We start from the raw sequence: 21,273 nt of genomic DNA, 5'->3' as shown, positions 1-21,273 counted from the left end.
GCTGTAGAAAGTATTGTGAACATCATTTTCTTTTCTAACCTAATGTACAGATCTCATTCATGAATAGCATGACCTTTCTTGATACAAGACAAAACAGCTAAGGCGGCATAATTTTGGGGGTCTATGTTCTATGTTATATCCATGAAATTTCCATGTTTCCCATGAAAAGGCATAAGAACACCCCTACACCCATATATTGATCTAGTATGTTATTCCTAGTTATTTAGAGAGTAAAGAACCTCATTCTGCAGCTGAGAAGAGAATATAAAATTACCATCATCAAGATGAAGTGTGTATGTTCCAATTGGCATATCCCTATCCAAGGTACGAACAACCTCATCTTCATCTTCAAGCCTGAAAGCACGTCTTGTTCTAAGTCCAAACGCTGATTTGATAGCTTCCTTAATTGCTTTAGAAGTACCATCAATTCCTATTCTTTTAGTGTAATCACCCCATTTGACCAAAATGACTCTCCCACAAAAAGTGCTCTGGCTATCTCCACCAATATGGGTTTATGCAGAATTCAAAAGAAGCAACAAATTAAAAATAATAATCGCTGGACTAACCAGTTTTACTGAACAACACATTGAACATTTTTGTAAATTTCCGCCAGAATTCAGTTTAAGTAGAATTTAAGTGAGACCTTGGCAATATTAAGAAACCCTTTTTATAAAAGGGGATATATTTAGCACAGGACACCCAATCTTACAAGATAGACCGCAAGGAAACATAAAACCTTGAAGGCTACACATTCTTAAAATGCTAATTAGAAATATATTTATCTATCTAGCTGGTTGATCTATCCAAGTGGGTGTAACAAATTGAAAGATAACAGTTAGTACGTAATATGCAGAGAATTTGAAGTCCCTGCCTCATTCCAATGAACTATACCAATAAGAATATAAGAAAAACTAAGTCCTCGAGTTCAGGAGTTTCAAACCTTTTGTTTCCATAGGGTTATTAGAATGCCAGGGAGTCAAACTGAACCCAAGTCGTACACTAAATAGTGGAATAGCAACAATTCGAGGTGGTTGGCGATGGAATGCCAATTCCTATGGCCAAAAGTTATATGACAAATTTATACCCTGAATTATGACTTTCCTAGGATGTTAGATAGGGAAAATACACATTTAGACAGACCTTATACTTACGGTGGCTCTGCATGACTCTGTTGCTCAATCAGCCAATTGTGCATTTGGACACATATAATGATCAATATTCCTCAGCTGTGTGAGTCAGCCAATGGCATCTGCTGCGGCGCAGGGTGACTGGAGGACCTGTCCAATTCAAATCAGAACACACAGGTAAGTAATGACTACAGTCTAGTACTCCTCCATCTAACATAGCAGCAAACCCCCACTGAATAAGGCCCGTAAATAATGCAGGAAATGAGGATTGGCAAAATTTTGGAACGGATAATTAGATTGCACATCGCATATGAAGATACATTGTTAAGAAAAGATGAAACATTCAGTCCTACAATGCTCTCGCATATATTATTTATGTTGATGGCTGAAAGGATAGGTAAATAAACTGAAACATGGCAGCAGAATTGTTTGCCCAAGATCTTTTACCAACCATACCAAATAAAAAATACAGGTTTGAAACTAAAGGAGCAAACAAAATTATTGGAATCGAATTCATCGTTCGCAGTGCCCGAGAAATATAGAGCTGCACTCGCCCTTCAAACTGCTGACAGCATCATTTTTTCCAGAAGAGGCAAGTTCAGTTCATAATGCTTGATAAACCCACCACCTGATGCTTGCATATGAGTTGTTATCCTTTTTAGTAATAATAAGTTCAGTTCGTAATGCTTGACAAACCCACCACCTGATGCTTGCATATGAGTTGTTATCCTTTTTAGTAATAAGTTGTTACTGGTGCTCCCAATTGCATTCTCATGCTTAGGTTCAGGAGAAAGGTGAAAATGTCCAATATCTACAATGAGCTTGAAGGCACTTGCACATTTCATTTTCCAATCCATCATTTTGATTAGACACATGTAGGTATTAAAAAAAAGGAAAGAACCCCTCAAATTAGCCAGTTGATCAAAGTGTACAACAATCACATGCTTGCTTATGAGTTTTTATCCTTGTTAGTAATAATTTATTACTGGTGCTCCCATGCCATAAGAAATAAGGATATCTGAATTGTTTCAGATTTGCATGGGAATCTAGAGCCTGCATTTCCATCTCCCTTTCCTGAGTTCTATCTAATTTTGGTTATGTACTGACACATATAACCATTAGAAAGCACTGAAGGCTCTTTGGCGTGCTTCTTTTCCTAGAACTGAACTTCTAGGGCTAGTATCAGATCAGTGGAAGGAGATTGGATGGCAAGGAAAGATCCATCTACAGATTTCAGGTCTTTCCTCCGTTCATTACAATGTGTGCATTTTTACCAAACCATTCATTTGTTAAATTTCAAATGTGTCATCATATGTTCTGTTGAATTTACAGAGGTGGTGGTTTTATATCTTTGGAGAATTTACTGTACTTCTCTAAGAACTTTCAAGTGAGTAAAAATCACTTGACCCAAGTGCTTGTTCACATTCATCTCAATATTTCTGCAATGCTGGCTTATGCATCCCTTGTGGCTTAAATGTTATTTATTGAGCTTGAGCTCGAAAGGATCTAAAGGATGCGTCTACATGTTTCTTGAAATTTCACTAAAACTCTGCCTTCTTCCTATTGTGGCACAACAGCAGGAACAGGAATTACTTGAATTAGATCATCAAAACAATTACTGCTAGACCTATACGAGCTGCAGTAACAGAGGTGGTGGTTCTATATCGCAAAAAAAGCACAGTTAATGGCACAACTACTGGGATTGGGCATGCGAGTGCTGATACCTCGTTGAGCTCGGTCAGCTGCCGCTTGCTTCTCAGCTTCAAGCACCTTCTCCGGATCCACCTCGAGTGCCTCTGCGTAGGTGTCGTCGCGCCGAACACTCTGCAGCGGCACGCAATGAACAGCCCGGCCATCTCCATATTCGGCATCTTTAGACAGCTGCCACCAAAATCTGGTCCAATATGTCCCCTGAAAATGACCTGCAAATATGAGTTAGGAAAATATTGACTGAATACTGCATCATTTTCTCAGGTAGATATGTTACTGTCATCTGGGTGGTTATTTTGAGAAAGCACAGACAAAAAGAATGTTTCTGCTGCAAGGTGAACAGGTGCTACGCCGCCATGGCCCATGGATGCCAAGACCGGCTCGCATGGTGCTCCTAATAGAGCGCGCGGCATACTGGAAACAGCGAGGCAAATACCATTAGGGCAGCAGTCCAGCAGACTCCAACACAGCCTTCTTCCATGCCCATGCAATTTAGCGGCTAAGTAAGAATCAAATTGAATCAGACAACTTGTGATCAACGGTGTCGTGGTGACCAAGAGTGAGAGCACTGATGAGCAACCTGAGGTCACTCCTGGGAGTGGAAACTGCAGTATCCAGGCACCTCGAGGTTGAACAGCTGTACTGAACTCGCTGAAGGTTGATGCCACAGCACTGATACAACCTTTCACTCCACTTGAAGCTTACCACTCAATATGACATGAAATGCACCTGCTGCCTGGAAACAAAAATGTACAAATTCAAACAGATGCAGAGGTAGAAGCACATATCATAGAGAATGAACATCAGTAGTAGATTTCTGTCTTCAGTGACAGAAATCTACTTGGTTGTCTGCGTTGGATTCTCAAGTTCATTCTCTATAATATGTGCTTCTACCTCTGCATCTGTTTGATTTTGTACATTTTTGTTTCCAGGACCACAGGTACTAGGAAATATAATCCTCTATACCACTAAATAGAGACCCAAATTTCTGTCGTCAAAATGTTGCTCATGTCTCATATGTCAATAGTCTGTTAGGTTTATGTTTGCCTTACAACATTTCATTTTGGTCAATGGCCCTTGACAGGCCTCCCATGTTTTTTTTTCTGAAGGAAACAAAAACAACCAACATCACTTCATCTCCACCTTTCATATATAATCCACAGAGTTTAACCCTGCAACTATGTAAATAACAATGAGATGCATACTAAAGGTTTGTATCAACTTGGTGCATGATTGCATGAGCAAAAATGATCAACGCCTTCGTAAATCTGATTACCATTACCTTGGTTTATATACATATAAACTACAAACCATGGGTTGTGTGGTTCATGTCATGTTCACCATGTGCCAAAAAGTTTTCCTTAAACCCGGGCTTACTTTGCATTTGCTCTGCTTAGACTTCCACCTTTCAAATTCCTTGGATCGGATCTTGCATTTCTCAGCTTCACATTGCGAGGCAAGCAATGTACATGGCTTTTCATGAGGAACAGCTGAGCTAATATGCAGTGTTAGGACATGAGGTCTCTCACATGATGTCCTGAGATACCAATAGTTTATGAAAATGTTCTTCTTTTTGGTGGTGGTGCTGTCACCAGAAATCTCCACAGCTGCATTGTCCATTCTTAAAATGATGAAATCTGTTAGCATCTCTGACAATGATGGCTCTGTTCCTAACTAATGTCATGTACTTTATGGTAGTATGGCAGTCTCCACATACACGGAGATTCTTTGTAACAAAAATGGTCTTATCCTCATCAAGACTGAGGATACCAAAAGCTATCGCTAGCTTTTCGCTATGATAAAGGAGTGCCTTTTCCTTTTCCTCTTCCTCCAGATCTTGCAAAACAAAACTGGTATCAGCCTGGTAACCCAGTTTCTTAATGTCTATCATGATATTATCAAGTTCTTGATATATGTCAGGTGAATGTGGATGAGATTGGTCTCCACCAACAAATGCATTTAAGGAGCCATTTATCTCAATCCAACTGCAGCCAGGACTCTTCTTAAATCCCTTGACCTTCTGTATCACTCGAACTTCTGCGGCCTCATTGAATCTCCCAGCAGCACTGAATATGTTGGACAGCAGAACAAAGTTGCCAGTCCCTTCAGGTCCTAGTTTCTGGATCATCCTTGACACTTGTTTTCCTAAATCAATGTTCTTGTGAATCCGGCAAGCTCCAAGCAAGGCTCCCCATACACGGACATCAGCTTTCAGTGGCATACTCTGGATAAACTGATAGGCTTCATCAAGGAAACCACCTCTTGCCAAAAGGTCAACCATACAGATATAGTGTTCCATCCTTGGAAGTATACCATGCTTTTGTGTCATCATATTAAACCAGTGCTTCCCTTCAGTCACAAGTCCAGAATGACTGCACGCGGATATTAGACAGATGAATGTGACATCATCTGGTGCAAAACCTTGATTCTTCATGCCTAAGAACAATGTAGTGGCTTCCTTCCCGAGTCCATGAATACCATATCCTGCAATCATTGTATTCCACGATACAATATCCCGAGCTGCCATCTTATCAAACACCTGCCTGGAGAGATCAATCCTTCCACATTTTGCATACATATCTATCAAAGCATTACATATAGAGGTTTCTGATGCAAGCCCACGGATAATAACAGAGCCATGACTGCACCTCCCATGCTGCAAAGCGGCCAGATGTGAACAAGCTGGGATCAGAGATACCATTGTCGCGACATCTGGTTCCACATTGCAGGCTTGCATCTTCTTGAAGACAAGAAATGCTTCCTCTGCCTTGCCATTCTGCACAAACCCTGACAAAAGAGCACCATAAGAGACTGTGTCCTTGACGGCCATTTCATCAAAGAGTGCCATTGTTTCGTTGATCAAGCCAGCCTTGGCGTACATCGAGAGAAGTGAGTTCCCTGCAGTGAGATCAGTGTGGATACCAGATTTAGCTAGCAAAGCATGCAGCTGTGTACCCATACGAACATCAGAGAGGCTGGCGCAGACCCTAAGGGCGCTTGCGACAGAGGTTGGAGAGAGAAAGCACAGTCCTTGAGCCAGCATGTCCTTGAACAGACTGAAAGCTTCTACCATTCTGTCGCACAGCACAAAGCCTCCAATAAGCGCGCTCCAAGTGACCTCATTCCTGACAGGCATGGCATAAAAGACCCTGCAAGCATAAACCAAGTGTTTGCATTTTGCATACATATCCAACAGCGCAGTGCCAACAATTACTTGTTCCTCCTTATGATCAAGACAGGCACGAAGGCAGTAGGCATGAACCCTTGTTCCTTGGGAGAGCGCCTCTTGTTGCGCAAGAAGAGGAAGGAGGGAGACGAGGGTGGAGGCGTTGGGCCTGAGGCAGTCATGAGCCTGCATGTCGAGGAGATGGGCAATGGCGTGTTGGTACATGCCGTGTTGAGCATAGCCTGCAAGCATGGCGTTCCATGCCACAACGTCCCTCATGGGCATTTTGGCGAACACGTTGGCTGCAGGGCCGAAGCGGGCGCACCTGATGTACAGGTCAATGAGGGCAGTGGAGACAAACATGTCGGTGTGGAGGCCCGCAGCGGCAGCATGGCCATGGACAGCGCGGCCAGAGCTGAGGTCAGCGAGCGCGGAGCAGGCCTTGAGGACGAAGGGGAATGTGTACTTGTTGGGGGGCACGCGGCGGTGGAGCATAGAGCGGTAGAGGTCGATGGCGGCGTGGAAGGGGCCGCGCCAGGAGTAGGCTCGGATGAGCGAGTTGTAAGCGCGCGCGTCCGGCGCGGGGATTCTGTCGAACACCTTGCGGGCAATGGCAAGCTGCCCGCGGGTGATGTGCTGCTCCAGCTCCAGCTGCCATTCGTTCTTGCCCCTGACCTCGTGAGATATGGCGCCGGACGGAGGTGGGTGGAGGTGGACGGCGGCGGTGGAGGCGAGCCGGAGATGAACTCGCGGCAGGCGCATAGCGCGAGCGCAAGGCGGCCGCTGTGGCTGAAGGGTGCTGGCCCTTGATGATGCAGCAACGAGATGACGACCGGTGAGGAGAGCGGAGGCGGCGGACGCGTGCCGCGGACACAGCATTGCTCAAGATGGCTACATTTGGGAGTACAGACAGCATCGACCCGTTTGTTAGAAATCTAGGCAATTTTCGGTATATTTTAATTCCAAAATTAAATGTATAAACTAGCAATATTTCTATGACTTTAAGGAGTAAAATAAAACATGTGAACATGTATAAACTAGCAATATTCCATAGATGCATTGTCTATCATATTTCGTGAAAGACACTTTGTAAACTGATCTGCCAGATTTTTAGCCGTCTGAACATAGTCCAGGGCTATAACTCCGGAGTTTCTCAATTTTCTGACAGATTTCAACCGCCTTTTCACATGTCTAAATGACTTCATGTTATCCTTTGAACTATTCACCTTGACAATTACCGTTTGATTGTCACAGTTCATTAGGATTGCCGGTAACGGTTTTTCAACTATCGGCAAGTCCATAAGGAGCTCACGAAGCCACTCAGCCTCAACAGTGGCGGTATCTAATGCTGTGAGTTCTGCTTCCATAGTTGGCCTCGTTAAGATGGTCTACTTGCAAGACTTCCAGGAAACAGCTCCACCACCAAGTGTAAACACATATCCACTTGTGGCCTTTATCTCATCAGCATCAGAAATCCAATTTGAATCACTATATCCTTCTAGTACCCTTGGGTACCCGGTGTAGTGAATTCCATAGTTCATTGTCCCCTTCAGATAGCGCATTACTCTTTCAAGACCCTTCCAATGATCATCTCCCGGGTTTGAAACAAACCGGCTCAGTTTGCTTACAGCAAATGAGATGTCAGGTCTTGTAGCGCTCGCTAAATACATTAATGAACCAATGATCTGAGAATATCTCAGCTGATCTCGCATTATCCTTTTGTTCTTTCTAAGAATTAAACTGGCATCATATGGTGTTGAGACAGGTTTATAGTCACTATAACCAAAGCGACTTAACACCTTCTCCACATAGTGAGACTGTGTAAGAATCACCCCACCATTGATCTCTTTTACCAGCTTTATATTAAGGATAACATCAGCTTCTCCCAGATCCTTCATCTCAAAATTTTGAGATAAAAACTCTTTGACTTCCTTAATCACATTAAGGCTAGTGCCAAAGATCAGTATGTCATCCACATACAAGCACAAAATCACTCCTTCAGCCCCACCATAGCGATAGTACACACATCTGTCAGCTTCGTTCACAACAAAGCCGGCAGAGGTCAAAGTTCTATCAAACTTTTCATGCCACTGCTTAGGCGCTTGTTTGAGACCATATAAAGATTTTAACAACTTACAAACCATTCCTTCTTGACCCTTTGATACAAACCCATCCGGCTGATCCATATAGATCTCCTCTTCTAACTCTCTATTGAGGAAAGCCGTCTTAACGTCCATCTGATGAACGAGAAGACCATAAGAGGCTGCCAAGGAGAGTAACACTCGAATTGTGGTCAATCGGGCAACTGGTGAATAAGTGTCAAAGAAATCTTCTCCTTCTTTTTGTGTATAACCCTTGGCCACAAGCCTAGCCTTGTACTTTTCAATAGTACCATCTGGCCTAAGTTTTTTCTTGAACACCCACTTGCATCCAACCGGTTTACATCCATAAGGACGTTCAACGACCTCCCAGGTTCCATTAGACATAATAGAATCCATCTCACTCCTTACTGCTTCCTTCCAATAGTCAGCATCAGGAGATGAATATGCCTCTTCAATGGTTCTGGGTGTATCATCTATGAGGTATACAATGAAATCATCACCAAAAGACTTTACAGTCCTTTGTCTCTTGCTCTTTCTCGGAGCATCATTGTTATCCTCCTCAGGATTTTCTACAAGTGTATGTTCATTGTGTTCTATCGGCTCAGCAGAGCCATCATCCTTGATGAACTCTTGCCTAGATGAACTTGTTTCATCTCTCATGAGAAAAATGTTTTCAAAAAATGTAGCATCTCTGGACTCCATTATAGTACCAACATGCATGTCAGGTACTCCAGATTTCACTATTAAAAATCTATATCCAACGCTGTGAATAGCATAATCTAGAAAGATACAATCCACAGTTTTAGGTCCAAGCTTACGTTTCTTGGTTATTGGCACACTCACTTTTGCCAAACAACCCCATGTACGTAAGTATGACAGTGTTGGCCTTTTCTTCTCCCATTCCTCGAAAGGAGTTATCTCTTTATTCTTTGTAGGAACACGGTTTAGGACATGACATGCAGTTAATATAGCCTCACCCCACCATTCCTTGGAAAGTCCCGCTGTATCTAACATGTCGTTAACCAAATCCGTTAGAGTGCGGTTCTTTTTTTCGGCAACCCCATTTGACTGAGGTGAATAGGGAGGCGTCCTCTCATGAATAATACCATGTTCCTCGCAGAATAAAGTAAATAAATTTGAGAAATACTCGCCACCACGATCTGACCTAACTCTTTTGATCTTTCTCTCAAGTTGGTTTTCTACTTCAGCTTTATAGATTTTAAAGTAGTGTAAAGCTTCATCTTTTGACTTCAACAAATAGATGTAATAAAATCTAGTACTATCATCAATCAAAGTCATGAAATATTTTTTACCACCTTTTGTCAACACTCCATTCATTTCGCACAAATCGGAATGAATTAATTCTAAGGGTGCCAAGCTCCTTGCCTCCGCGGTCTTATGAGGCTTACGAGTTTGTTTTGATTCAACACATACATGACACTTAGAATTTTTGACAAAAGTGAACTTTGGAATTAAGATCAAATTAGCTAAGCGCATCATACAACCAAAATTAACGTGACAAAGCCTCGAATGCCAAACATTTGTTTCATCAACGTTAATAACATTGTATGCAATTTTATTACAAACATCTGACAAAGAAAGACGGAACAAACCTCCGCTTTCATAACCTTTTCCAACAAAAGTACCAAACTTAGACAAGATACATTTATTGGACTCAAAGACTAATTTGAAACCATCTCTACACAGTAGAGAGCCGCTGACTAAATTCTTCTTGATGGTGGGGACATGCTGCACGTTCTTCAGCTGCACGGTCTTCCCCGAAGTAAACTTCAGATTTACCGTACCAACACCAAGAACACGCGCATGTGATCCGTTCCCCATCAGCAAGGAGGAAGTCCCGCCGGTCTGGTAAGAAGAGAACAAAGAAGCATCAGCACAAACATGAATATTAGCACCAGTGTCAACCCACCACTCGGGTGAACCAAAGACTGAAAGAACAGTAGGTAATAAATTACCGTACCCCGAAGTTCCTCCAGGCTCGCTAATAACCATGTTGGCGGAGTCGTTGCCTTTGCGGTTCGGACACTTTGCAGCAAAGTGATCCGTACTAGCACACACATAGCAAGCTCCCGTCTTCTTCTTCTTCTTAAAAGTGGTTGTCTTCTTAGTCTTTGGTTGGTTCTGCGGTGGCTTTTTCTTGTTCTTATGGGAGTTGTTCTTCTGAACAAGATTGGCACTTGAAGCACCAACAACTCCTTTCCCACGTATGTCCTTTGCTCTCGCCTTCTCCTCAACATCAAGAGTCCCTATGAGTCCATCTATTGTGAACTCCTGTCTCTTATGTTTTAGAGAAGTAGCAAAGTCCCTCCAAGAAGGTGGCAGCTTAGAGATTATACTTCCAGCCACAAACTTATTGGGTAACACACATGGGGACTCTTTGCTGCAATTTTTGAGATCTTTTGCCAGAGTATGTATTTCATGAGCCTGTTCCACTACAGAACGGTCTTCGACCATCCTGTACTCAAGGAACTGCTCCATGATATACAACTCACTCCCGGCGTCAGATACTCCATATTGAGCCTCAAGAGCATCCCACAAAGCTTTGCCAGTTGGCAGCCGGATATAAGAATCCACCAGGTTATCACCGAGAACACTAATGATCAAGCCTCGAAAGAGGATATCAGCCTCATCGAACGCACTCCCTTCCTCTGGAGAGAATTGTTCAGGCTTACCCTCTTTCACATGGATCACTCTCGATAGTGTTAACCACAGTATAAGCCGCTCTTGCCAACGTTTGTAATTTGAACCATCAAAAGGTGATGGTTTGATTGATGCAGCAAAGTTAGATACCGAAAGCCTATTAACATAATCAGGTTTTTGGATTGTTAGAAATCTAGGCAATTTTCGGTATATTTTAATTCCAAAATTAAATGTATAAACTAGCAATATTTCTATGACTTTAAGGAGTAAAATAAAACATGTGAACATGTATAAACTAGCAATATTCCATAGATGCATTGTCTATCATATTTCGTGAAAGACCCTTTGTAAACTGATCTGCCAGATTTTTAGCCGTCTGAACATAGTCCAGGGCTATAACTCCGGAGTTTCTCAATTTTCTGACAGATTTCAACCGCCTTTTCACATGTCTAAATGACTTCATGTTATCCTTTGAACTATTCACCTTGACAATTACTGTTTGATTGTCACAGTTCATTAGGATTGCCGGTAACGGTTTTTCAACTATCGGCAAGTCCATAAGGAGCTCACGAAGCCACTCAGCCTCAACAGTGGCGGTATCTAATGCTGTGAGTTCTGCTTCCATAGTTGACCTCGTTAAGATGGTCTACTTGCAAGACTTCCAGGAAACAGCTCCACCACCAAGTGTAAACACATATCCACTTGTGGCCTTTATCTCATCAGCATCAGAAATCCAATTTGAATCACTATATCCTTCTAGTACCCTTGGGTACCCGGTGTAGTGAATTCCATAGTTCATTGTCCCCTTCAGATAGCGCATTACTCTTTCAAGACCCTTCCAATGATCATCTCCCGAGTTTGAAACAAACCGGCTCAGTTTGCTTACAGCAAACGAGATGTCAGGTCTTGTAGCGCTCGCTAAATACATTAATGAACCAATGATCTGAGAATATCTCAGCTGATCTCGCATTATCTTTTTGTTCTTTCTAAGAATTAAACTGGCATTATATGGTGTTGAGACAGGTTTATAGTCACTATAACCAAAGCGACTTAACACCTTCTCCACATAGTGAGACTGTGTAAGAATCACCCCACCATTGATCTCTTTTACCAGCTTTATATTAAGGATAACATCAGCTTCTCCCAGATCCTTCATCTCAAAATTTTGAGATAAAAACTCTTTGACTTCCTTAATCACATTAAGGCTAGTGCCAAAGATCAGTATGTCATCCACATACAAGCACAAAATCACTCCTTCAGCCCCACCATAGCGATAATACACACATCTGTCAGCTTCGTTCACAACAAAGCCGGCAGAGGTCAAAGTTCTATCAAACTTTTCATGCCACTGCTTAGGTGCTTGTTTGAGACCATATAAAGATTTTAACAACTTACAAACCATTCCTTCTTGACCCTTTGATACAAACCCATCCGGCTGATCCATATAGATCTCCTCTTCTAACTCTCCATTGAGGAAAGCCGTCTTAACGTCCATCTGATGAACGAGAAGACCATAAGAGGCTGCCAAGGAAAGTAACACTCGAATTGTGGTCAATCGGGCAACTGGTGAATAAGTGTCAAAGAAATCTTCTCCTTCTTTTTGTGTATAACCCTTGGCCACAAGCCTAGCCTTGTACTTTTCAATAGTACCATCTGGCCTAAGTTTTTTCTTGAACACCCACTTGCATCCAACCGGTTTACATCCATAAGGACGTTCAACGACCTCCCAGGTTCCATTAGACATAATAGAATCCATCTCACTCCTTACTGCTTCCTTCCAATAGTCAGCATCAGGAGATGAATATGCCTCTTCAATGGTTCTGGGTGTATCATCTATGAGGTATACAATGAAATCATCACCAAAAGACTTTACAGTCCTTTGTCTCTTGCTCTTTCTCGGAGCATCATTGTTATCCTCCTCAGGATTTTCTACAAGTGTATGTTCATTGTGTTCTATCGGCTCAGCAGAGCCATCATCCTTGATGAACTCTTGCCTAGATGAACTTGTTTCATCTCTCATGAGAAAAATGTTTTCAAAAAATGTAGCATCTCTGGACTCCATTATAGTACCAACATGCATGTCAGGTACTCCAGATTTCACTATTAAAAATCTATATCCAACGCTGTGAATAGCATAACCTAGAAAGATACAATCCACAGTTTTAGGTCCAAACTTACATTTCTTGGTTATTGGCACACTCACTTTTGCCAAACAACCCCATGTACGTAAGTATGACAGTGTTGGCCTTTTCTTCTCCCATTCCTCGAAAGGAGTTATCTCTTTATTCTTTGTAGGAACACGGTTTAGGACATGACATGCAGTTAATATAGCCTCACCCCACCATTCCTTGGAAAGTCCCGCTGTATCTAACATGTCGTTAACCAAATCCGTTAGAGTGCGGTTCTTTCTTTCGGCAACCCCATTTGACTGAGGTGAATAGGGAGGCGTCCTCTCATGAATAATACCATGTTCCTCGCAGAATAAAGTAAATAAATTTGAGAAATACTCGCCACCACGATCTGACCTAACTCTTTTGATCTTTCTCTCAAGTTGGTTTTCTACTTCAGCTTTATAGATTTTAAAGTAGTGTAAAGCTTCATCTTTTGACTTCAACAAATAGATGTAATAAAATCTAGTACTATCATCAATCAAAGTCATGAAATATTTTTTACCACCTTTTGTCAACACTCCATTCATTTCGCACAAATCGGAATGAATTAATTCTAAGGGTGCCAAGCTCCTTGCCTCCGCGGTCTTATGAGGCTTACGAGTTTGTTTTGATTCAACACATACATGACACTTAGAATTTTTGACAAAAGTGAACTTTGGAATTAAGATCAAATTAGCTAAGCGCATCATACAACCAAAATTAACGTGACAAAGCCTCGAATGCCAAACATTTGTTTCATCAACGTTAATAACATTGTATGCAATTTTATTACAAACATCTGACAAAGAAAGACGGAACAAACCTCCGCTTTCATAACCTTTTCCAACAAAAGTACCAAACTTAGACAAGATACATTTATTGGACTCAAAGACTAATTTGAAACCATCTCTACACAGTAGAGAGCCGCTGACTAAATTCTTCTTGATGGTGGGGACATGCTGCACGTTCTTCAGCTGCACGGTCTTCCCCGAAGTAAACTTCAGATTTACCGTACCAACACCAAGAACACGCGCATGTGATCCGTTCCCCATCAGCAAGGAGGAAGTCCCGCCGGTCTGGTAAGAAGAGAACAAAGAAGCATCAGCACAAACATGAATATTAGCACCAGTGTCAACCCACCACTCGGGTGAACCAAAGACTGAAAGAACAGTAGGTAATAAATTACCGTACCCCGAAGTTCCTCCAGGCTCGCTAATAACCATGTTGGCGGAGTCGTTGCCTTTGCGGTTCGGACACTTTGCAGCAAAGTGATCCGTACTAGCACACACATAGCAAGCTCCCGTCTTCTTCTTCTTCTTAAAAGTGGTTGTCTTCTTAGTCTTTGGTTGGTTCTGCGGTGGCTTTTTCTTGTTCTTATGGGAGTTGTTCTTCTGAACAAGATTGGCACTTGAAGCACCAACAACTCCTTTCCCACGTATGTCCTTTGCTCTCGCCTTCTCCTCAACATCAAGAGTCCCTATGAGTCCATCTATTGTGAACTCCTGTCTCTTATGTTTTAGAGAAGTAGCAAAGTCCCTCCAAGAAGGCGGCAGCTTAGAGATTATACTTCCAGCCACAAACTTATTGGGTAACACACATGGGGACTCTTTGCTGCAATTTTTGAGATCTTTTGCCAGAGTATGTATTTCATGAGCCTGTTCCACTACAGAACGGTCTTCGACCATCCTGTACTCAAGGAACTGCTCCATGATATACAACTCACTCCCGGCGTCAGATACTCCATATTGAGCCTCAAGAGCATCCCACAAAGCTTTGCCAGTTGGCAGCCGGATATAAGAATCCACCAGGTTATCACCGAGAACACTAATGATCAAGCCTCGAAAGAGGATATCAGCCTCATCGAACGCACTCCCTTCCTCTGGAGAGAATTGTTCAGGCTTACCCTCTTTCACATGGATCACTCTCGATAGTGTTAACCACAGTATAAGCCGCTCTTGCCAACGTTTGTAATTTGAACCATCAAAAGGTGATGGTTTGATTGATGCAGCAAAGTTAGATACCGAAAGCCTATTAACATAATCAGGTTTTTGGATTGTTAGAAATCTAGGCAATTTTCGGTATATTTTAATTCCAAAATTAAATGTATAAACTAGCAATATTTCTATGACTTTAAGGAGTAAAATAAAACATGTGAACATGTATAAACTAGCAATATTCCATAGATGCATTGTCTATCATATTTCGTGAAAGACCCTTTGTAAACTGATCTGCCAGATTTTTAGCCGTCTGAACATAGTCCAGGGCTATAACTCCGGAGTTTCTCAATTTTCTGACAGATTTCAACCGCCTTTTCACATGTCTAAATGACTTCATGTTATCCTTTGAACTATTCACCTTGACAATTACCGTTTGATTGTCACAGTTCATTAGGATTGCCGGTAACGGTTTTTCAACTATCGGCAAGTCCATAAGGAGCTCACGAAGCCACTCAGCCTCAACAGTGGCGGTATCTAATGCTGTGAGTTCTGCTTCCATAGTTGGCCTCGTTAAGATGGTCTACTTGCAAGACTTCCAGGAAACAGCTCCACCACCAAGTGTAAACACATATCCACTTGTGGCCTTTATCTCATCAGCATCAGAAATCCAATTTGAATCACTATATCCTTCTAGTACCCTTGGGTACCCGGTGTAGTGAATTCCATAGTTCATTGTCCCCTTCAGATAGCGCATTACTCTTTCAAGACCCTTCCAATGATCATCTCCCGGGTTTGAAACAAACCGGCTCAGTTTGCTTACAGCAAATGAGATGTCAGGTCTTGTAGCGCTCGCTAAATACATTAATGAACCAATGATCTGAGAATATCTCAGCTGATCTCGCATTATCCTTTTGTTCTTTCTAAGAATTAAACTGGCATCATATGGTGTTGAGACAGGTTTATAGTCACTATAACCAAAGCGACTTAACACCTTCTCCACATAGTGAGACTGTGTAAGAATCACCCCACCATTGATCTCTTTTACCAGCTTTATATTAAGGATAACATCAGCTTCTCCCAGATCCTTCATCTCAAAATTTTGAGATAAAAACTCTTTGACTTCCTTAATCACATTAAGGCTAGTGCCAAAGATCAGTATGTCATCCACATACAAGCACAAAATCACTCCTTCAGCCCCACCATAGCGATAGTACACACATCTGTCAGCTTCGTTCACAACAAAGCCGGCAGAGGTCAAAGTTCTATCAAACTTTTCATGCCACTGCTTAGGCGCTTGTTTGAGACCATATAAAGATTTTAACAACTTACAAACCATTCCTTCTTGACCCTTTGATACAAACCCATCCGGCTGATCCATATAGATCTCCTCTTCTAACTCTCTATTGAGGAAAGCCGTCTTAACGTCCATCTGATGAACGAGAAGACCATAAGAGGCTGCCAAGGAGAGTAACACTCGAATTGTGGTCAATCGGGCAACTGGTGAATAAGTGTCAAAGAAATCTTCTCCTTCTTTTTGTGTATAACCCTTGGCCACAAGCCTAGCCTTGTACTTTTCAATAGTACCATCTGGCCTAAGTTTTTTCTTGAACACCCACTTGCATCCAACCGGTTTACATCCATAAGGACGTTCAACGACCTCCCAGGTTCCATTAGACATAATAGAATCCATCTCACTCCTTACTGCTTCCTTCCAATAGTCAGCATCAGGAGATGAATATGCCTCTTCAATGGTTCTGGGTGTATCATCTATGAGGTATACAATGAAATCATCACCAAAAGACTTTACAGTCCTTTGTCTCTTGCTCTTTCTCGGAGCATCATTGTTATCCTCCTCAGGATTTTCTACAAGTGTATGTTCATTGTGTTCTATCGGCTCAGCAGAGCCATCATCCTTGATGAACTCTTGCCTAGATGAACTTGTTTCATCTCTCATGAGAAAAATGTTTTCAAAAAATGTAGCATCTCTGGACTCCATTATAGTACCAACATGCATGTCAGGTACTCCAGATTTCACTATTAAAAATCTATATCCAACGCTGTGAATAGCATAACCTAGAAAGATACAATCCACAGTTTTAGGTCCAAGCTTACGTTTCTTGGTTATTGGCACACTCACTTTTGCCAAACAACCCCATGTACGTAAGTATGACAGTGTTGGCCTTTTCTTCTCCCATTCCTCGAAAGGAGTTATCTCTTTATTCTTTGTAGGAACACGGTTTAGGACATGACATGCAGTTAATATAGCCTCACCCCACCATTCCTTGGAAAGTCCCGCTGTATCTAACATGTCGTTAACCAAATCCGTTAGAGTGCGGTTCTTTTTTTCGGCAACCCCATTTGACTGAGGTGAATAGGGAGGCGTCCTCTCATGAATAATACCATGTTCCTCGCAGAATAAAGTAAATAAATTTGAGAAATACTCGCCACCACGATCTGACCTAACTCTTTTGATCTTTCTCTCAAGTTGGTTTTCTACTTCAGCTTTATAGATTTTAAAGTAGTGTAAAGCTTCATCTTTTGACTTCAACAAATAGATGTAATAAAATCTAGTACTATCATCAATCAAAGTCATGAAATATTTTTTACCACCTTTTGTCAACACTCCATTCATTTCGCACAAATCGGAATGAATTAATTCTAAGGGTGCCAAGCTCCTTGCCTCCGCGGTCTTATGAGGCTTACGAGTTTGTTTTGATTCAACACATACATGACACTTAGAATTTTTGACAAAAGTGAACTTTGGAATTAAGATCAAATTAGCTAAGCGCATCATACAACCAAAATTAACGTGACAAAGCCTCGAATGCCAAATATTTGTTTCATCAACGTTAATAACATTGTATGCAATTTTATTACAAACATCTGACAAAGAAAGACGGAACAAACCTCCGCTTTCATAACCTTTTCCAACAAAAGTACCAAACTTAGACAAGATACATTTATTGGACTCAAAGACTAATTTGAAACCATCTCTACACAGTAGAGAGCCGCTGACTAAATTCTTCTTGATGGTGGGGACATGCTGCACGTTCTTCAGCTGCACGGTCTTCCCCGAAGTAAACTTCAGATTTACCGTACCAACACCAAGAACACGCGCATGTGATCCGTTCCCCATCAGCAAGGAGGAAGTCCCGCCGGTCTGGTAAGAAGAGAACAAAGAAGCATCAGCACAAACATGAATATTAGCACCAGTGTCAACCCACCACTCGGGTGAACCAAAGACTGAAAGAACAGTAGGTAATAAATTACCGTACCCCGAAGTTCCTCCAGGCTCGCTAATAACCATGTTGGCGGAGTCGTTGCCTTTGCGGTTCGGACACTTTGCAGCAAAGTGATCCGTACTAGCACACACATAGCAAGCTCCCGTCTTCTTCTTCTTCTTAAAAGTGGTTGTCTTCTTAGTCTTTGGTTGGTTCTGCGGTGGCTTTTTCTTGTTCTTATGGGAGTTGTTCTTCTGAACAAGATTGGCACTTGAAGCACCAACAACTCCTTTCCCACGTATGTCCTTTGCTCTCGCCTTCTCCTCAACATCAAGAGTCCCTATGAGTCCATCTATTGTGAACTCCTGTCTCTTATGTTTTAGAGAAGTAGCAAAGTCCCTCCAAGAAGGTGGCAGCTTAGAGATTATACTTCCAGCCACAAACTTATTGGGTAACACACATGGGGACTCTTTGCTGCAATTTTTGAGATCTTTTGCCAGAGTATGTATTTCATGAGCCTGTTCCACTACAGAACGGTCTTCGACCATCCTGTACTCAAGGAACTGCTCCATGATATACAACTCACTCCCGGCGTCAGATACTCCATATTGAGCCTCAAGAGCATCCCACAAAGCTTTGCCAGTTGGCAGCCGGATATAAGAATCCACCAGGTTATCACCGAGAACACTAATGATCAAGCCTCGAAAGAGGATATCAGCCTCATCGAACGCACTCCCTTCCTCTGGAGAGAATTGTTCAGGCTTACCCTCTTTCACATGGATCACTCTCGATAGTGTTAACCACAGTATAAGCCGCTCTTACCAACGTTTGTAATTTGAACCATCAAAAGGTGATGGTTTGATTGATGCAGCAAAGCTAGATACCGAAAGCCTATTAACATAATCAGGTTTTTGGATTGTTAGAAATCTAGGCAATTTTTGGTATATTTTAATTCTAAATTTAAATGTATAAACTAGCAATATTTTTATGACTTTAAGGAGTAAAATAAAACATGTGAACATGTTTATACTTATCACACATATAAGCATAAACAATATAAATAACCAAAGTTTCAGGGAGTACCCTAAAGCGGGGCCGTTGCCGGAGGCATTGGCTGCGCTGTTACCAACTGGAGTAGACATCTACTCGGTTGGCCTCAGTCGAAGTAGTCGAACTAAATCGGTGCAGGAAGAAGTTCGCAGTGCAGTCCCACGAACGGTCACCAAGATGTAGTCGACGTAGTCGTTCGGCCACCAGAATGTAGTCGACGTAGTCGTTCGGCTCGTCCACCAGGAAGTAGTCGTACAATCGGGCAAAGCCTTAGTATTTTTGAGCAGTCACGCTAAAGCGTTACCCAAAAACCTGATTGCCCGCCTATCCCGTGCAGGATCTCAAGGCGAGCAAGGTTTCGGAGGCCTGCTCACGCTAATTCTGTGCGCGCAGAAATTAGCGTTGGGGAACTCAGTTGTTGCAACTGGAGAGGGAGAAGAGAGGAGCCGAGTTGCCTCAGTGCTCTGGTGCAGGATGGATGAGGGGAATGACACTCCTTATATAGTGACTCAGGTGCTCAGGATTGTTGAACTTGGACACCATCAGAGTCATTTAGGTGATGCGGTTATGGCCATTAATTACAGATTTAATTGCACATTTAATCGCACGATTAATTGCTGTCAACGGCAAAATAGCCATCACATCGCGCCGCGCCGCGCCGTCCACGGCCCGGCCCGGCCCGGCGAGGCGAGCGAGCGCGCGCGTGTGGTTCACCGTCCTCCTCTTACCGGCTTCACAAGTGGTGTACAAGAAGTCCAACTTTTAATCGGTTGAGATCCTCCTCAATTCCCGGTACGGAATTAAACATTAATTCCCTAACATTAATAGTGGACTTTAAATTCTTTTAATGCTTTAAAATAAATGGGCCAAACCCATTACGCCAACACCGTCCTCCCCGCCGAGTCACAACGCCGGCCACGCCTGCCCCTCCTCTGCCGCCAAGCTGCTCTCCGACACAACTGGAAGGTGCCCCCCGCCCCGCTGCCACCGCCTTTGAATCCCCTGAAGCGGAGGATGGGCAATTGCCGATGACGGTGAGCGCGGCAACAGCGTGTACTGACAGAGGCAGAGGCGGCGGCGTGGCGGCCGGCGGCTGTGCAGAACAGGATTTAGGGGATAACTGGCCCAGTGGACGGCGATCGGCGAGCTAACGACCTAACGTAGTTTGATTTGGCGGCCTCTGGAAGTCTCAAGCCGAAGTTCAATTCTGCTTCCAAATTTTGGGTCTCATTTGATTCTATGACGAAATTTGGATATATTATGGACTACAAGTCAACATTGTCTGTACAAACTTCAGCTAAAGGACTAAAGGAAAGCTAATTTGGGATGACTATTATGTTTTTGGCAAATTATTTCTGATTTTAGTTATAGTAAAACTAAAGCTCGCGAGAGCCGTTTCAAGGCTTAGGATCTGTTTGTCAGCTCTTCACTCCTTTTTTTCTCCACTCCTTAATCTTTTGTCCAAACAATCTAGTTGTTCCAATCCACTCCACAAAAGATTAGCTTCACTTCATCTTTTTTGTGGAGCACAGAAGTTACTTCACCAAATCTTGGAGTTGTAGTGGAGCCGGTGGAGTTGCAAAATATTACCCACCACTGTCACTCTTTAGAATAAATAAATAGTTCGCTAATCTATTTCGGGCAACACCGGCAAATCGCGACCCCTTCCCTCTCGCAATCCCTCCCCACATAGCGTCCTTGCCGCCACGGCCGCTGCGGGCCGCCTCTCCGCCGGCGCGGCCGACGTCAAGATCCCACAACCGCCCTCGAGCTGAGACACCGCCGCCACCTGTCGGGAACTCGGAATCACGCCGGCACCTCCCTTCCTACCTCGAGTTGCCGGTACTCTCAAATCCAGATGCCGCCGCCGCTCTCGAGTCCAGATGCCACCGCGCTCGAGTCAAGCCACCGTCGCTGCCTGTCGGGATCTCGCCGCCGCCCTCGAGCTAAGACGCCACCACCGCCCTCGAGTCGAGCCGCCGCCGCTAGTCGGGATCCCGCTGGCGCGAGCCTCCCTTCCCACACTGGTGCGAGCCTCCCTTACCACGCCGCCGTGAGGAGGCCACTGTATGGAGGGTGATGCAGTTGGAGTTGAGTGTGTATGACAGCTTTGACCCACAAGGTTTGGTGGAGAGGAATGGAGCCCAAC

At 43.1% G+C, this 21,273-nt stretch overlaps 1 protein-coding gene across 27 annotated transcripts; it reads right to left on the bottom strand.

Moving 5' to 3' along the window:
* Positions 1 to 271: 271 nt before the first annotated feature.
* LOC120689495 (pentatricopeptide repeat-containing protein At3g16610-like) lies at positions 272 to 21,257 on the bottom strand. 27 transcript variants are annotated; one of them, XR_005681240.1, is made up of 7 exons: positions 20,015 to 21,257; positions 4,120 to 6,927; positions 3,418 to 3,573; positions 3,274 to 3,336; positions 2,852 to 3,049; positions 1,141 to 1,277; positions 351 to 1,052 (listed from the first exon to the last, which is right to left on the bottom strand). XR_005681240.1 is itself a non-coding variant. In XM_039971773.1 (2 exons), the coding sequence occupies exon 2, from the start codon at positions 6,880 to 6,882 to the stop codon at positions 4,426 to 4,428; it is 2,457 nt and encodes an 818-aa protein (XP_039827707.1). In that variant the 5' UTR covers positions 6,883 to 6,927; positions 20,015 to 21,257; the 3' UTR covers positions 4,068 to 4,425. The 27 variants fall into 27 exon arrangements, 1 of the variants encoding a protein (XP_039827707.1); XR_005681243.1 differs by having other exon boundaries at positions 2,852 to 3,038; XR_005681242.1 differs by having other exon boundaries at positions 3,274 to 3,308.
* Between the last annotated feature and the right edge of the window lie 16 nt (positions 21,258 to 21,273).

The sequence above is a fragment of the Panicum virgatum genome, chromosome 9N (genome assembly GCF_016808335.1).
Source record: "Panicum virgatum strain AP13 chromosome 9N, P.virgatum_v5, whole genome shotgun sequence".
Taxonomy (NCBI): domain Eukaryota; kingdom Viridiplantae; phylum Streptophyta; class Magnoliopsida; order Poales; family Poaceae; genus Panicum; species Panicum virgatum.
Note: the sequence above shows the minus strand (reverse complement) of the source record. Positions and strands in the feature narration are given on the sequence as shown.